At 39.9% G+C, this 14,910-nt stretch overlaps 1 protein-coding gene across 1 annotated transcript in view; it reads left to right on the forward strand.

Annotated features, from left to right (window-relative positions):
* Positions 1-6,458: 6,458 nt before the first annotated feature.
* SPATA16 (spermatogenesis associated 16) overlaps positions 6,459-14,910 on the forward strand; it is an 87,203-nt gene continuing 78,751 nt past the window's right edge. The window contains exons 1-2 of the mRNA XM_040613581.1: positions 6,459-6,473; positions 8,207-8,848. Of these exons, the coding sequence (XP_040469515.1) occupies positions 6,459-6,473; positions 8,207-8,848 (657 nt within the window). The remainder of the gene's footprint in view (positions 6,474-8,206; positions 8,849-14,910) is intronic.

The following is a 14,910-nucleotide window of genomic DNA, read 5'->3' on the forward strand; positions in this document are numbered from 1 at the left end:
CATCCTGGGGTGGTGAGCAGCAACTAGGGTTGTGTTTGATCACCATAACCTCTTTCTCTGGTATAGCCAGAGCAAGAAAAGGATCTAACACTTCAGCCACATCTCTCTTGCTGTGTGTTAGATCTAAGTGCAAGGTGTCAGGCACCTTCTTTGTTGTGGATCTGAGACAGATATTTTTTGTGTACAACACAATAAGTAATGGAAGTCATCATAGATCTGCTAACGTCTCCTTTAGGTTTGGGCTTTCCTAGGGCCTGGTCCCATGGGAATGTGATGATTTTGTGAAGTGAAAGAGAGTGCTCTCTGTACTGTGAGCTCTCATTGAATTCCTGCCTCATCCTGGGGGCAGGGCTGCCCAGAGCAGTTCTGAGATGCAGACCTCTTAATAGCATGTTGGCAGATCTAATCAAGCCCACAGCACAGTCTGCAGCAACTGTCCTAAACCAAACTTTGCCCCTCTGCACCCGTTCTTTACAAGTACTCAGCTCCCACCATTTCAAAGCAATCTTTTCAGAAAATCAATAGTTCTTCATCTCCTTCAGAATGAGAGCAAGTAGGACACTTGGACGTCTGCTTTGTAATCTCTTCAAAAATTGCTTTCTTGTCTTCCCAACAGAATTAGGAAATATTGCAGTACCAAAAAAAAAAAAAAAAAAACAAGAACCCCACACCACCAAAAACCCTAAAGCTTTTTCAGCACAACATCTCAGTTGTAGGACCAATCTTTGCATTCCTTTTCATTTAGGGATTACCCTAAGATCACTGGTCTGTTTATACCTTAGGCACACATACATCCTTGTTCCTCACACAGAGGAATTATTTGTTCTCACAACTCCACTTTTCAGGAGCCTGCTGTAGAAACCTTTACTATTTTAAAATTTCCGTTTTCTATCCCTCTTTCCTCTCAGTGGCCCTTTAGCTATGAAAATGAACTGCTCTGCTCCCGCAGTGCTGAGCTGCTGAATCCAATCGAGGAAGGCTGGCCAGGCTTCACATCCCCATCAGACACAGTGTTGACCTTTTTCTTCCTAATGGACAATGCAAGGCTTTGTGCTAATAGGATGACATCATTACGCAGAGCTGAAATGCTTTCCCTGCTGTCTCTTTTGTCTCTCAGTATTTTTCTTTCACACGTTTAGAGGAAGTATTTCACTAGGAGGGAGTGTAAGGAAGGCAGTTACTCAGTGCCTAAAACACATATGCAGAAAACCTCCTGTATTTCTGTCTCTGCATTTTTCCTCAGTCACACCAGTTATCAACCACACATGCTGAGCCCTCACTATGTACCGAATCCTCCTTTTCCTTCTTCCAGGTTATGATAGCTGATGCTCCTTTTCTGTATTTGCCTCACTGTTCTGAGATGTGCTGCTGGGGAGATTCTGGTTCCTTCTTGATTTTGAATTGTAATTGTAGTTGTTAGCCTACCGTCCTTTTACAGCTCTAATTTTATTCAAACAACTTGTTAATAAGAACCTTGTGCATCTCTACAGCAATAAATAGCTAATTGAGGTGCCTAATTTTGTGTTACATTGTTGGCAGTTAGCTTTTGCTGTGATACTCAATAGTATAAACTTTTTAAATAACACTTTAAAGAATACGTGGAGGGGGAGAAGCCTCTAAGAAATGGAAAACATTGAGAGCTTTGTTTTAGCTGTCTTGTGAGATTGGTTCACCCTTTCCAGCAAGTACTATAACCTTTTAAGATGCTGCCTTAAAGCTTAAAAAATTTGCTTTAATGCTGGTTCCATATTGGCAGCCATGTGCCGAAGCATGCAGTCTGGGCTAAGCCAACAAACCAAATAAATACATACGATGAGCTTTCACTGGAGAAGACAGAAAAAGCAGACATTTCTTAGATCTGCCTATCCCCTTTCTTTCTCCCCTCTCTCATGCTTGAAACATTAGGTACTCCTAGCTCACGGTATATATTTCTACCTGCTTCAGTGCCTAATGAAATGGATTAGCTCAGATCCCAGGTACTCCGGTGAATCTGTTTACCCTGAGCTGTTTTAATTTGCACAGAAACACACTGGAAGAGAAGGGTAGTATTGACCAGCTGGGAGAAGCAGCCTCTTAAATCACTCAGGCTAGCTCTACAGGGCCATGGCTGTCTATATCTTTACTTCAAGAAAGGCAAGTGGGAGCAGTAAGACAGACAAAACAGAGTGAAGAAAGGAAAAGATTCAGGAGGGAGAGGAAGCAGATCCCATTGCTATTCAAGACTATCCAAAGTTGGCAGGAATAGGGATTTATCTATTTTCTCCTTTTTTTTTCCCAATCAATGCCCAGGTATTTCATAGAAGACTGCTTGATTCCTGGGCACACAACAGTGACCTTCATGCTACCCTTTCCTTTCTGTATTTAAGTGCTGTTCAAGAAGGCAATGACAACCGAGTTACTGACGTACCTTGTGAAAACTTCTCTTGATTTTAATTGTATTCCCTGGGTTTTTTTCCCCGACATTATCCTAAAAGACACATTAAGTATTTTAACCAGGATTTCTTTTTTACATTCTATTTCTGTCGTATTTACCTTCAACTTGAATCAGCTTCCATAGGCTATTGTGAGTAATAGAAGGAATTTGAGTCGTGTTACTTTGAACATCAGTAAGCCTAAGCTTACTGTCTTTGCATAAGAATGCCTAGTAAACTAGTTACCTGATAGCTGTGAAGCGCAATTATTAATGCAGTTTAATATTTCTTTTATGTCTATAGCCTAATGAGGTTAGTGCTTTGTTGTAATCAGCACCACATAAACAATTAACATGTGAGTTTCAGCCTCAAAGAGCAATTAGGATAATATGCTTAAATCCCTGCAAACTACTATTAAAAAAAAAGTTATTAACCTTGCCAATTTCAGCCCAGAGCTCAATTTATAATTATTATTATTTTTATAAACAGGTTAAATACAGGGAGTGAAAATAGTGTTTAGGGTAGAAGTGCTGACAAAACCTTTACTGCAGCAATGTGGACAATGCAGCTATAATAATGGCAAGTGTGCCCTTATCACAGCAAGAAAAATGTAAGGAGTTCTGAATTTGCACTGAATGAGCCATTACTTATGTCTATCACAAAGAAATAAGAGTACTGAACAAAAAAAAGATACATTAAGGGTGGGGGTTTTTTCCCCCAAAAAGAAAACTAAAAATAAAAAGGATCAGATGTGACTCAGGCTTTCAAACAATAAAAATAGCAAGATAAAAGAACTAGGTTGCTTCATTGCCTAAAGAAATGGCTAGAATCTTAAAAAGTCTGAAACCTGATTGTGAGAGACTCACTTTATGGGCTGCTAAGAAGGTGCTGACCTTTGTCATCAATAGATTGTCTGAGCCTTTGTGGTATTCAGCAGTAAAGGAAGTGCTTAAAAAGTCATCCCGCTGAAAGATGGACTGGAAAAATCTCCAGTTCAGATCTCAGCATAGCTGTTGTTGGTGCACATGCTCATTCAGAAAGTCTGTCTGTAAATCTAATAAAAATGAAGCAAGATTTATCTGTAAGTGATTAAACTGGAGCATCCTCACCTTAGAGATGGATCAGGATATCTGGATTTCAATATAAGTGAAATTATTATAGAGGAGGGCAGCTAATGACCTATCTGTTGTGGGGCTTTGGACGTGTTTTGTTATAGCACTATATTTCTCTGTCTGTACTAAAGGACATTGAAGGAGTGGGATAACACTTGTACAAGTACCAATGGTATAATTTTCTTATACTTGCTCCATAGTTTTGGATGCAGTTTTGCCTGTTCCAACATTTGCACTGAAATGAACTGTAGCAGATGACTGCCCTGTGATTTCAAATGGCCTTCTGGGAGAAAAAGACTATTATAGATGAAAAAGTTTGGTTCCTACAACTTTCTGGAAAAGTCCCATCACTGTCTAAGTAGTATACCAATACAGTAGTTGTCATGAGATGTATCTTCTAGCAGGGTGGGGTATCAGGCTAACACAACTATACGGTTGCTGGTACAGAAATGAACTCACTGAAAGACAGATGGGGTATCTTTGCACAAAATGCACGTGAATTGCAGATACAGTCATGCTCTAGCTGAAAAATGTTGTGATGTTATCTTCTAGAAAGTGTGCAGCACTAAGCACTCACAACAGAGAGCACAAAAGACAGATGGACTGCTAATGACTAGAGCTTCTGGGACAGCAGATGAGGTACAGCCAGACCATCCTGAATGAGGCAGCTTGTACCTTATGCTGCAGAGGAAGTGAAAACAAAACAAAACAGTGACAACAGAAATCTCTGCCAGTTCTGTTAGGGGTAGGGGCAAGGGAAGAATTATCACCGTCTCCAGATCTGATGCCCAATTTCGCTCTGAGTTTTAGCAAGGCATTGATAGGGCAAGTTTAATGTCAAAGCATGGGTCCACTTTGACTGCTGTCAAATGGTCAGTGTAAGGAATCTGCTTCAGAGTAAGAAATGTAATCATCGAGTCCCCTTTTCTGCTTCCTAGCTGCTGTACCGTCGTCATAGACCTCCAAGCCATGCAAGGGTATGGCCCAGCAGGCCAACACTGAGGAACGTCTCCTTGAATTTGCTTCTTCCTCCATAGCCTCTGCCATAAAGGGCAACTGTGGTCCTCAGAAACAGCTACTTGTGCTGCTACTGACATATTTTACCAAAACTGGGAAACAGACCTTTTTCTGAAGCACAGCCCCACAGAATTCATGTCACAAAGAGCCAGTAACAGCAATGTAATGGTTCAGTTTCAAGCCACCTTAATCCCTCCTGAGAACTACTAGAAGAAATTCCTCCCTCCTGTCCCTCCACTTAAATCAATGCTGAATGTAGCCCAGTGGTTCCGCCTTGATACACATAGATTCAGGAAGACAGCACTGCATTCTTTGGTGTTTAGAAATCTTTTACTTCACAAACGGAAGGGCAAAAGCTTTTTTTGGTTGAAATCAAAGTTTAAATTTTGAAGAAAAAAGGGCTCATCAAAGAACTGGCAAAGAATTTAACAACTAGGTGCCAGCTGAAATGCCAGTGTGATTTATCAGCAGGTTCTTCTCTAATCTGATGTGAGATAATAGGAGAAGGTGTTGAAAGCAGAATCAAACTGGATACAGAACAAAAAGCATGAGTAATAGGGTTCATAACATTATGCACATAAGGAAGTTTATGTTATCTAGTAGGCAGGCCACTCTCCCCAAGAAAGTTTTCTTAGCTATACTGGGAAATCAACCGACAAAACGAGAAGATTTGAAAAGATAAATGATCCTATGTTCCTTTCGCATATTTTTTTCCAGGCAAGCCTCTCCGTTTGAAGAGATGTGGTTTCCTTACTAATAGACCCAACACAATACTTAGATGTAGTAGCTGCTAGTGCCTTGGACAGACATCTCTTAGCAAAGATTAACCCTCAATATGCAGAAAGCTGAACTTGTTTATGACTGATCAGGAAGATCATTCCTGAGAGCTTACAAATTTAGAGTAGTTTCCTTCTGACTACAGCACTAAATTGTCTATCTATATTCCCCAGCATAGTGATTCATTAGAAGAATTTTACAGTAAACACTTCCAAAATAAAAAAACAGACATTTTAACCAAAGTCTCAGGAAAATACTTAACTGACAAAGATAATGATTTTCTAAAAGCTTTTCCCTACAAGTGGTTTTTGTTGGGGTTTTTTTTTGTTGTTGTTTTTGAGGGTTTTTTTATTGAGTCAGTGATTAAAGTGAGCCTGCCTGAGTTATAACATGCTTCCATTGCACAACTCAAACTCATGTTAATCAGCTTGAATACCTAAAAATACAATAGAAGCAGTATAAATCCACTTGATACAGCAAAGTTCATTTCAGGTGCCGGTCCACAAGAGAAGTGTCCGTAAGCAATTAAAGAATTATTGGTCCATATTTCACAGTTTATGCTCTGCTGTTTTTTTACTCCATGGTAAATTATTTTAAAATTCTTAAGACAGCCTCACAGCAAACAGTTTGGGTCCAGCCAATTTCCCATTCACACTAATATCAACCCTCATCAGATATAGGGCTTTGCTTTTGTTAGCTTTCTGGTCAGGAGAGGAGTCCACTAACTCTCCTTGAGGGCTCCTCAGTACTATACGGCTGCCGAGAGGAAAATTTCTGCAAAATTCTATTTCACATAGACAATTAAATCTCATTTTCTGGAGTTCTATAGGACTTTCAGGGAAGAGCCAGCCAAAAAGGCTGTGAAAGTCCTGGGCTCCCTCTCCAAAACATGGTACAGTCTTATACTGCAGGGCCACGTGGAGGTCCATCACATATGTGACCGTTATGTTGGCTTGACATGGCACCAAGATCATCAGGCTCATCCCCTCAGCTGGTGCTGAGACTGGCTGCAATATCTCTTCTCTGCTGCATGGTGAAGATAAATCATAATTTCCTAAATTACCTAGTACTGAAGCCAGCACTGAAAAACATGGCTTCCAATCTTTAGGCTATGCTATGGTTTGTTTTAAAAAGGGATTGAATGTCTTACAAACAGGTAAAATTGCTGCCAGATGCAAGTACATTAGCCTTTTCCAGCTGCTTTACTGCTGCCATTCAAAATAGCTTGCTATAAATATGATTCCTTTGAGCTCTATTCTGACAAGTGCAGAGCACTATCTGGGAAGGGCCAGTGGTTTTCCATCCCTATTGAACTCAGTAGGAGTTGTGATTGCTCAGCACATTGCTGAAAAAAAAGTCTGCTGAAATTACCTTAAATCACACAATTATCCCCTCACCTCTCTCTCCTTCTCTTGCAGTCATGGAAGGAGGAATACGTTTCTCCACAGGCAGTTCTGCTGCAGTAAAACTTTTAAGCCTGGAGATTGTGAACAAATGTCAAAATCGACAAATTCCCAGCTTCAGGGCTGGTGACGGTCCTGGCTGCAATCTAGCTTAGCCAGGGGAGGTAGGGGGGGGGGGAAACATGACAAAGATTTGAAACCCTGCTTATACCAAAATTCATTACCAGCCTCTCATATGGCCTAAAATGCCTTCGCCTCCTCCCTTTACCCCTTCCTATAAGTTTCTGCCTTTTGCCTAATGCCCATTGCCCTAAACAGCAGAGGTTCACCGCACCACTGCATTCAAGACACATTCCGGGAGCTTTTACCAGTGCAGTAGTACATACTGTAGGGTCCTCACTAAACCTCAACAAGTTGCTTATTGTTTAAAATCCATTTCTGGTTGAACAGAAATGCATTTATTATGTATCTTTCCTTTGTACGATGTGTACGTGTAGTTCAGTACATTAAATTGGTGCTCAACATACAGAGGTCTGTTGAACAATATCACAAGGTTAAAGGCTGAGTGCTTATGTTTAACAACCCATTCTGAAAGATGATCATCATTAAAGCTATTTACAGTTAAGCTTTTCATAATTGATGGGAAAACTGAGAAGAGAAATACTTGTGTCTTCTACCCTTTTAACTCTGAAGTCAGCAAAGATCTGTGATGAAAATCAACATTTCCTTTGAACCTGAGCACAATTATGAGTTTACAATGCAGATCAAGTCACCTTTCCTATTGCACAGGAACTGGTGTTGAGAAAAGACTTATGAATTCTATTCTGCACTTTGTTGCACCAGTTTGAATCCACCGCTGGTTCCCTGAACTGAGAATTAAGCTGTTAACTACTAGGGGAGGGCTGCTGCTTAGCAGCAACACTCCAGCATCCTTTGCAGAGAGTTCAACAAGGAATAGCTTTGAAACCCAAATCCAGATCTGAATCTGGCTCAAACACAGCTGAAGCTGGGACCCCACTTGGAGCTCGTGTCCCTCTGGAATACATCCACTCTGCTTGATTTTTGAATGCCCCTCTCTGACCTCAGCCACTATGCTTACCAGCTATCAAAAATCAGGCCACAGTGATTTTTTTCGTCCCATAACAACATACATATGAGTCAATCAGCCACAGAGTTTGGGTTGTTTTTCTTTTGATTAAAAGCCAGATTTTCCCTTCTTGTTGCAGATGTAACAAACTGGTAGACTGGCATTACCTTACGTAAAACGCATCCTTTACAAAGCTATCAAAAATATTTAAGGGGCCTTAAACTTTTAAACAGGAAAGAGAAAGTAATTACAGTGAGTCTGGTATTCTATGTACTAACTGTTGAAGAGTTTTCTCTCATAATAGTGCCATAACGCATACAATATGCCCAGTGCAGAAAGCATGCTTTTTTTGGCTTTGCAATGTTTGAGTATTCTTAACTTTTCTACATTTTCTCCTAGGACTCCTTCTTTGCTCAATTTATGGCATCACAAAGGAACTTTGCCTTCCAAACTTATCTCTTAAGCATGGACGGCAAGAACGAAACCTTTCAGCAAATGCATAGTAGTAAGGTGGTAACTGTAACATTAGAAAAGTTGAGCAATATTCCAGAAGCACTGCAAGAGTTCAAAAACCACCATGGGAATGGAGCAGCAGAAAATATAATGGAGCAAATAAAAATGGAAGAGAAAAAGGAGGGAAAACAAAGTTATGATGTAGACAGAACAAGCTGTAAATGGAAATCAGAAAACAATGAAGAGCTAGCTGCAAAAAAAGGAGAAACAGCATCAGAGACTGGCAATCAGTTAATCCCAACCCCTCAATCTCTGAATGGTCCTCTGAAAAGCCTAATGGACGTAGAAATGGAGTTGGTCTACACAGATGAGATGGACATTTCCTTCGAGTTTGCTCAGCCTGTGGTGTCTACCCAAACACAATCAGTGCATCGTGATTCTGAAAAAGCAGGTGCTCTGAGTACACCTAAAATCCACCCTTCGCCTCACATCAACAAACACCTTCAGATGACCCTCCAGCAAGCTAGCACTTGCTACAGGCAGAAGAACTACACAGCAGCAGTGGAGCAGTTCTCAAAAGCACTGCAGGTATGAGGCTAAAGTAGTACAATCGGCATAGCAAAGTAAATGAAAGGTTGTCATTTTACTAACTGGGTGTAATAATATCAAAGTGAACAAGGAGCGCAAACCTGGGATGTATATGGTTTAATAGAAGTCCCGAGATACAATTTCATGTGAAACCGGAAAATTAAGAGATATAAATAAATCATAGGAGTAGGGGGGCATGGGACTAAACCAAAAAATCTCAAGTGATTTTGTATTTTCCCTAAGTCTTCAACTCTATTGATGTGCAGAGGAAATTTAAGTCCTATAGAGTGAAAAAAAAAAAAAAAATGCTCCTCTCTTTAATCCCAGCTCTTATCAGGGACAAATGATAGCTCAGTAAACAGGGGAGTTCCCACACCACCCCAGCTGTCCATGCGCTACTGGGTGAAATGCTTAATCCTTTGGTTAAACAGTCCGTTGTAGTCGCTTTTTCCCCCAACAGTATTTCCATCATGCACTCTCCCTTTTTTTGCTAAAGCCAGATGGCCACTGGATCTGTGCAGAAATCCTTTTCTTTCTGCATGAGAAAGGACAGGTCCAGTAGTGAGCAACTCCCTCTGAACACAGATGGCTTTCTCTTCAGCAGCTAAGAGTCCAAAAGCTGGTTTTTTGTGGAAAGAAAAGACTTCTTGCCTTCCTGAGATACTAAAGAAATGATATGACCTTGGCTATGATCTTTGAAACTAATCTGTGATTTTCATGACTTTCTGCCTTTAAGTGCTCAAACTTGAGCTGTTTTAAATGGATCTGTTCTTCAATAAGTAGTTATTTCTATGTTTTCAAAAGCAGAGCCCTTTCTACTTTCAGACTGAGCCCCGCAAAAGGAGGTACCTAAAGACCTTTGGCATTTCTGAAAATCTTAGTCAGCCCTGAGATTTTTAAGTATAATATGAGAAGAAAACAGAAGGAGTTCCTAACATGCTGGCAAGGTTGCAATTAATTTCATGGGGGGAGGGAAGAGAAAGGAGGTGTAGGAAACCCCAGCAGTAGGTCAGGGCTGCATCCACCAGCCTCCTGTTTCCTGGAAGCCAGAGCTTGCAGCATTTACAGTAAAACTGAATGTTCAAAGTTGTATCATTATTCCCAGATTTCTCTAGTGCTGCTAATCTCAGTTAATTATATTGGAAATCCGTTGTATTATGACCATGTAATTCATAATGTGCCAGTAGAAGTCATGGTTCATAATAATCACATAATGGGCAAGGACTTAGACGTAATCAGATTTTAGTTACCCTGTCATGTTTCCATAATGGTGCTATAAAACCGACATAATCACAAAAAAGCACCAGTTATTTAAACATTTTTATCAGATTGATGTACAGTATCTTTCTCTCTCTCTCTCTCTTTTTTAAACAATGTAAGATAACAAAAATTGGATTACAATTGCTGGGAACAGACTATGATAAACTGTTTGCTTGTGTGCAGAATGAGATTTAATAATGGCATCAGCGTCTCAATTTTTAGTAATGTTAAACCTGTTAAATAGTAGCACTCTGCAGCCAACGGCTGCTTTCAAAGAGGTAGCATTAGAGCATTTTTAAAATGCTATCTCCAAGAGCATAGCTGTCTTATAAACCTTAAAACATGTCCTATATCCTCATAATTAACCCAGCTACTAACATTTACTGTGCAGATGAGAGCTTGACTTTTTCCATGATACACGATGCAAAAAGCCACTCCTAGTAGCTGTAAGGATTTTAAAGGCCAGTGTCTGCTGCTCAAAATCAAAAAAAAAAAAAAAAAAAAGACACTTTCTACTTCACAGGAATATGGCTGGTGATTAGAATAGAGGACTTGTTGCAAGCTGGACTCTCTGGACTCTCACTAATGTTTTATCTCCACGCTGACCCCAATCACTTCAGCTATGCACTTGACATCCCGAAAAAGGGTCCAGCTGTACTTGTTTCAGTGCCGTGCTGCCAAACTTAATTCAAAAGCATTTGTAAAACATTAGAGGTCTGCAGCTGACAAGCAAATATCCTATTCTTATATTTTTTCTACAATACTGAAGGCATTTAATTTTAAAACAATAAATATTGTAGCAGTGAGTGAGTAGATTTAGAAAGTGCCATTCTTTTCAGCTTCCCCCACCCACCCCCCCCATTCAGAAATGAGCTGTGATGCAGACAAAAACACTTGTCACTTGAGAAGAAAGGAGTACTTGTGTCCTCCTAGGAGTAAATGGAAAGGCTAGCTAATAGACATCCTGGTGAAATAATAAGTAGAGATTAAAAAATTCCTTCCTGGGATTGTGGACAGAGTGATTGGGACATCACAGTATTGTAGGTTGGGGCTTCTCGTCAGTCTCTTAATCCAGCTTTCCTCAGAAGCAAACCCCAAATATCCCTAAAAGATACTTCTGTACTCTGTTTCTAACAATGTCCAGTGAGACAGATTTATCTATAACAGCAAGCCGTAGAAAATTTTTCCACATCTTCTATGCTGCAAAATACCCCATAATGCTTTTTGTATCCTTATTTGACATGAAGAGCAACTAACCACCATATATTTGCAGTCTCTTAGTATACCTCTTTTTCAGTCTTCTCTACATTAAACAAATTCAGTCCTCTTAGTATTTCCTCCCTACTCATGTTTTCTAAACTTCTGTATCACTTTTGCTGGGTTTCTTTGAGTCATCTCAAATTTGCCTATTTGTTTGGATACAGACTGTTTGGAGATGGTGCAGAGAAAACTGGCAAGCTTAAGCTGCTGAGATGGGAACTGTGGTTGGTTTGCCCATTGCTTTTTGAGGAAATAAAAATTTGTCTGCATTTCACTTGGGTGCTGAGACACGATATGCAATAAGCTCAAAGGTCAGAAAATTCAAAGTTGTGGTTTCTGGTGCAAAATGTTTACAGGCATTTTTCTGATTTAAAGAAATTAAGGCTTTAGTCTGACATTGCAGCATTTTGAGCTAGAGATTCTGATCCAGAAAAGTGTGTGCATAGTGCTGAATTTGAGTAGTATCACTAATGTTAGTGCTACCTTATGTATTGCAAATATTATACATTTCTTGGCTCTTATTTAAGCCAAAATGTATTTTCTAGATCCACCTGTATGTCCGTGCTATATTATCATTCATTAGATCATGCTGTTTTTCAGATATGCAAACAACAGGCAGTTCTGAAAGTTTAACACTGAAATTCTTGCATTTTTTTTTTAAAAGGAAAATTTTAGTCATAAAGGAAAATTGAAATGCGTGTTTAATTTAGAGACTTTTACATGTTGGACAGCATACTGCTGATTACTGCAGACATCAGGAAGGCAATGTTTTCAGAAGAATCAGTGGCTTCTTACTATTTCTGCACTATTTAGCTACCATTAAATTAACCAGGAGGGACTTAACATTAGTCAGCTGTGTTATAGTGGGCCTGGGAGAGGAAAAAATAATGTTTCCTTGGAGAACTCTCACCATTAGAGCTTAAGAATTAAGTACTTTCTGTTGGTAGTGAGGGAAATAGCTGCAGAAATTGGGGCAATAGTCTTTACTCTTCTATCTCCTAGCTCAGTATATTATATATAGTACACTGAGAAACACTGTAAATTTCCCTAAATTTTTGGCATCCATCTGTTGGAATGTAGGGAAATAGGACTTGAACATCTGGACTGAGATATGAAAAGTATGAGAAATCACTCTTTAGCTAAAAACCTCAGTGGAAACCATACACGTATATCTATAAAATCTCTAGCCAATTATTAACAGCTTAGTTACAAAATAACATTAAACCTTTATGAGGATCAAAAGATCTTGTCTCAAACTAATCTCCTAATATCAGACAGCATAAAAGACTTCAGAAACATCAGCCTGTTTAAAACTTGCATAAATTTAAATTTCAGACCCTGTTGTTCTGAAAATAATCCTCCCCTGTGATTAAAAAATAAATGAGAAAGGTTCATGACTGCTGTGCACAGAAAGAAGTCTACAGTATCTCGGCACACAGCTTTCGGCACAGAACATCTGAGAGACACGAAATGCATCCCACGTGTAAGGTGAAGGCCTCAAACAGCATGTGATTAATTCACCAGAGTGCTGTTGTGGTGCCTTCCACAAGCTGGAATATCTCCATGTTCCACAGATGGCTATTATGGGCACCATTCCTATGGCAGGGAGATAAACATTAGTGCCATCTTTTTTTGCGCACCTTGAGTTTTTACATTAACCTTTCCTGTGGCTCATTGCCTTGTGATTCACTGCTTGCAGAGAAGGCTTTGTCAAGACCACACGCCTCTTCCAGGCAACAATATCTGCAGAAAGCTAGCATTTCGAAAGTGGCTGTGGCACCGGTGCCCTGTGGATATAATTACATACCCATATAGTTAGGCAGCATGGTTCAACCAAGCTTCCATCGATTTCATAACACAACAAGCAAAATACCTAGCATTTCCTATATAAATACCCGTGTGAAGAGGTCCATCTTAAGTAGTCCTTCCACAGGTAAAGCACATTAGAAAAGCACAGGCAGCTGTCTTAGGGGCACTGCTGCAGGGCGGTCCTGGAAGCACTGAGGGATTGAGATCTTTGGATGTGCTCCCTGCTGTGACCATTGGAACAGTGCTAGCTGCTGCAGGAAGACTAGGGCACAGCCACGTTTCTGCCCACCCTTCCTCCCCCAACATTCTCTTTTTGCAGGTGGGTCTTAAAATCCAAGAAGTCATCAAGGTATAACAATGTGTAATCCTTTGCTTTATGGAGCATGGAGTCCTGGTCATCCACTGGAATGAAAGGGCTAGGGGAAGCAGGATTTTATAGCATTTTCCCTATACCCTCTCACCAAGAAGAGCTGCACAAGGACTAGACACAGTTTAACATTATGAAATTCCTCAAGGGAGAGCATATGAAAGGCTAAATATTCATTTTCCGCACCAACTTTCTGGAGCTAAAATTCAGATTCATAAATTATCTATCCTTATCGTCAGCACAGGTCCTCTAGAAGCTTCCTAGGAGTGCACTGGGTCTTGGACAGAGAACATCAGAGGTGACAGTCAATGATCCCCCAAAGCCTGAGTGTGAGATGCTGACTTTACTTTCTAGAAATATTCTTTTAACTTCTAACAACAAAGTAGTTTCCTAAATACAGCCTACTCATTTAACTTGCTTTAAAAAAAAAAAAAAAAGCCCTGATAATCAGCAGTTTTTCTTTCCCTATAGTCCCATCACTATATTTTTAGTCTGCAAAGCCAAGAAATTGATTTTTTTTTTTTCTACTGATACTTATTGTCTTTTATGGCTGCAGAAGATTTTAGACCAGGAATATGAAGCTTACAGATGGCTCAAATCTGGCTTGTGGGATAGAGTGGGAATCTGTTATAATGATCCATTTGGACATACTCCCATTTTTTGATCACTGAATTTGAATCTATTAATCTTCTAGACATTTCCAGCATGCCCATCACCAAGAAATAAAGCTGAGGAACTGCACAGCTATTTGTCTATAAGGATTCGTGCCCCTGTTCTTCTTGCCTGAACTGCTGTTACATATCTCGCTTACAAAGTACTTTTTTCCTCAAAGGAATACCACGTGTTGACCATAAAACAATATATTTCCTCTCATGTGTGTACAAGAGCAAAATCCCCATTCTGGAAAGGACAGGCCATATTTTCCAATCATTCTGGTGCCAAAGCAGATCAATCATTTTCTAATTAACTCTAATTGGCTTTATCAAATGCTATTGAATTATTTACCTGGAGGTGACAGGTGCTTAAAAGCACCAAATATTTTCTCCATACTTTGTAAATGATAAGTAGTCTATTTGACTAAAAATAATCACCCATCACTTGTCACTTATAATCAAAAGTCTCACTGCCCTAAACACATGCAAACCACATTTTGTTTTGCCTGTTTCTCAGTGATTGTAAGGTTTGAGTAGTAGATTCCTCAGTAGGTACAACAAGGAAAAAAAAAGGCAGGGGGTAGAGGGGGGGAACTCAGGACAGCCTTGGAGAAGACACCAGCCTGTCTTGAAAGACATGGGCTCAGACTTCTGCTCAACATGATACATAGCTCAGGGCACGTCACTGCTGGTTGGATCCAGCTGGGCAGCTA

This window comes from Falco naumanni, chromosome 13 (assembly GCF_017639655.2).
Source record: "Falco naumanni isolate bFalNau1 chromosome 13, bFalNau1.pat, whole genome shotgun sequence".
NCBI classification, from domain to species: Eukaryota; Metazoa; Chordata; class Aves; order Falconiformes; family Falconidae; genus Falco; species Falco naumanni.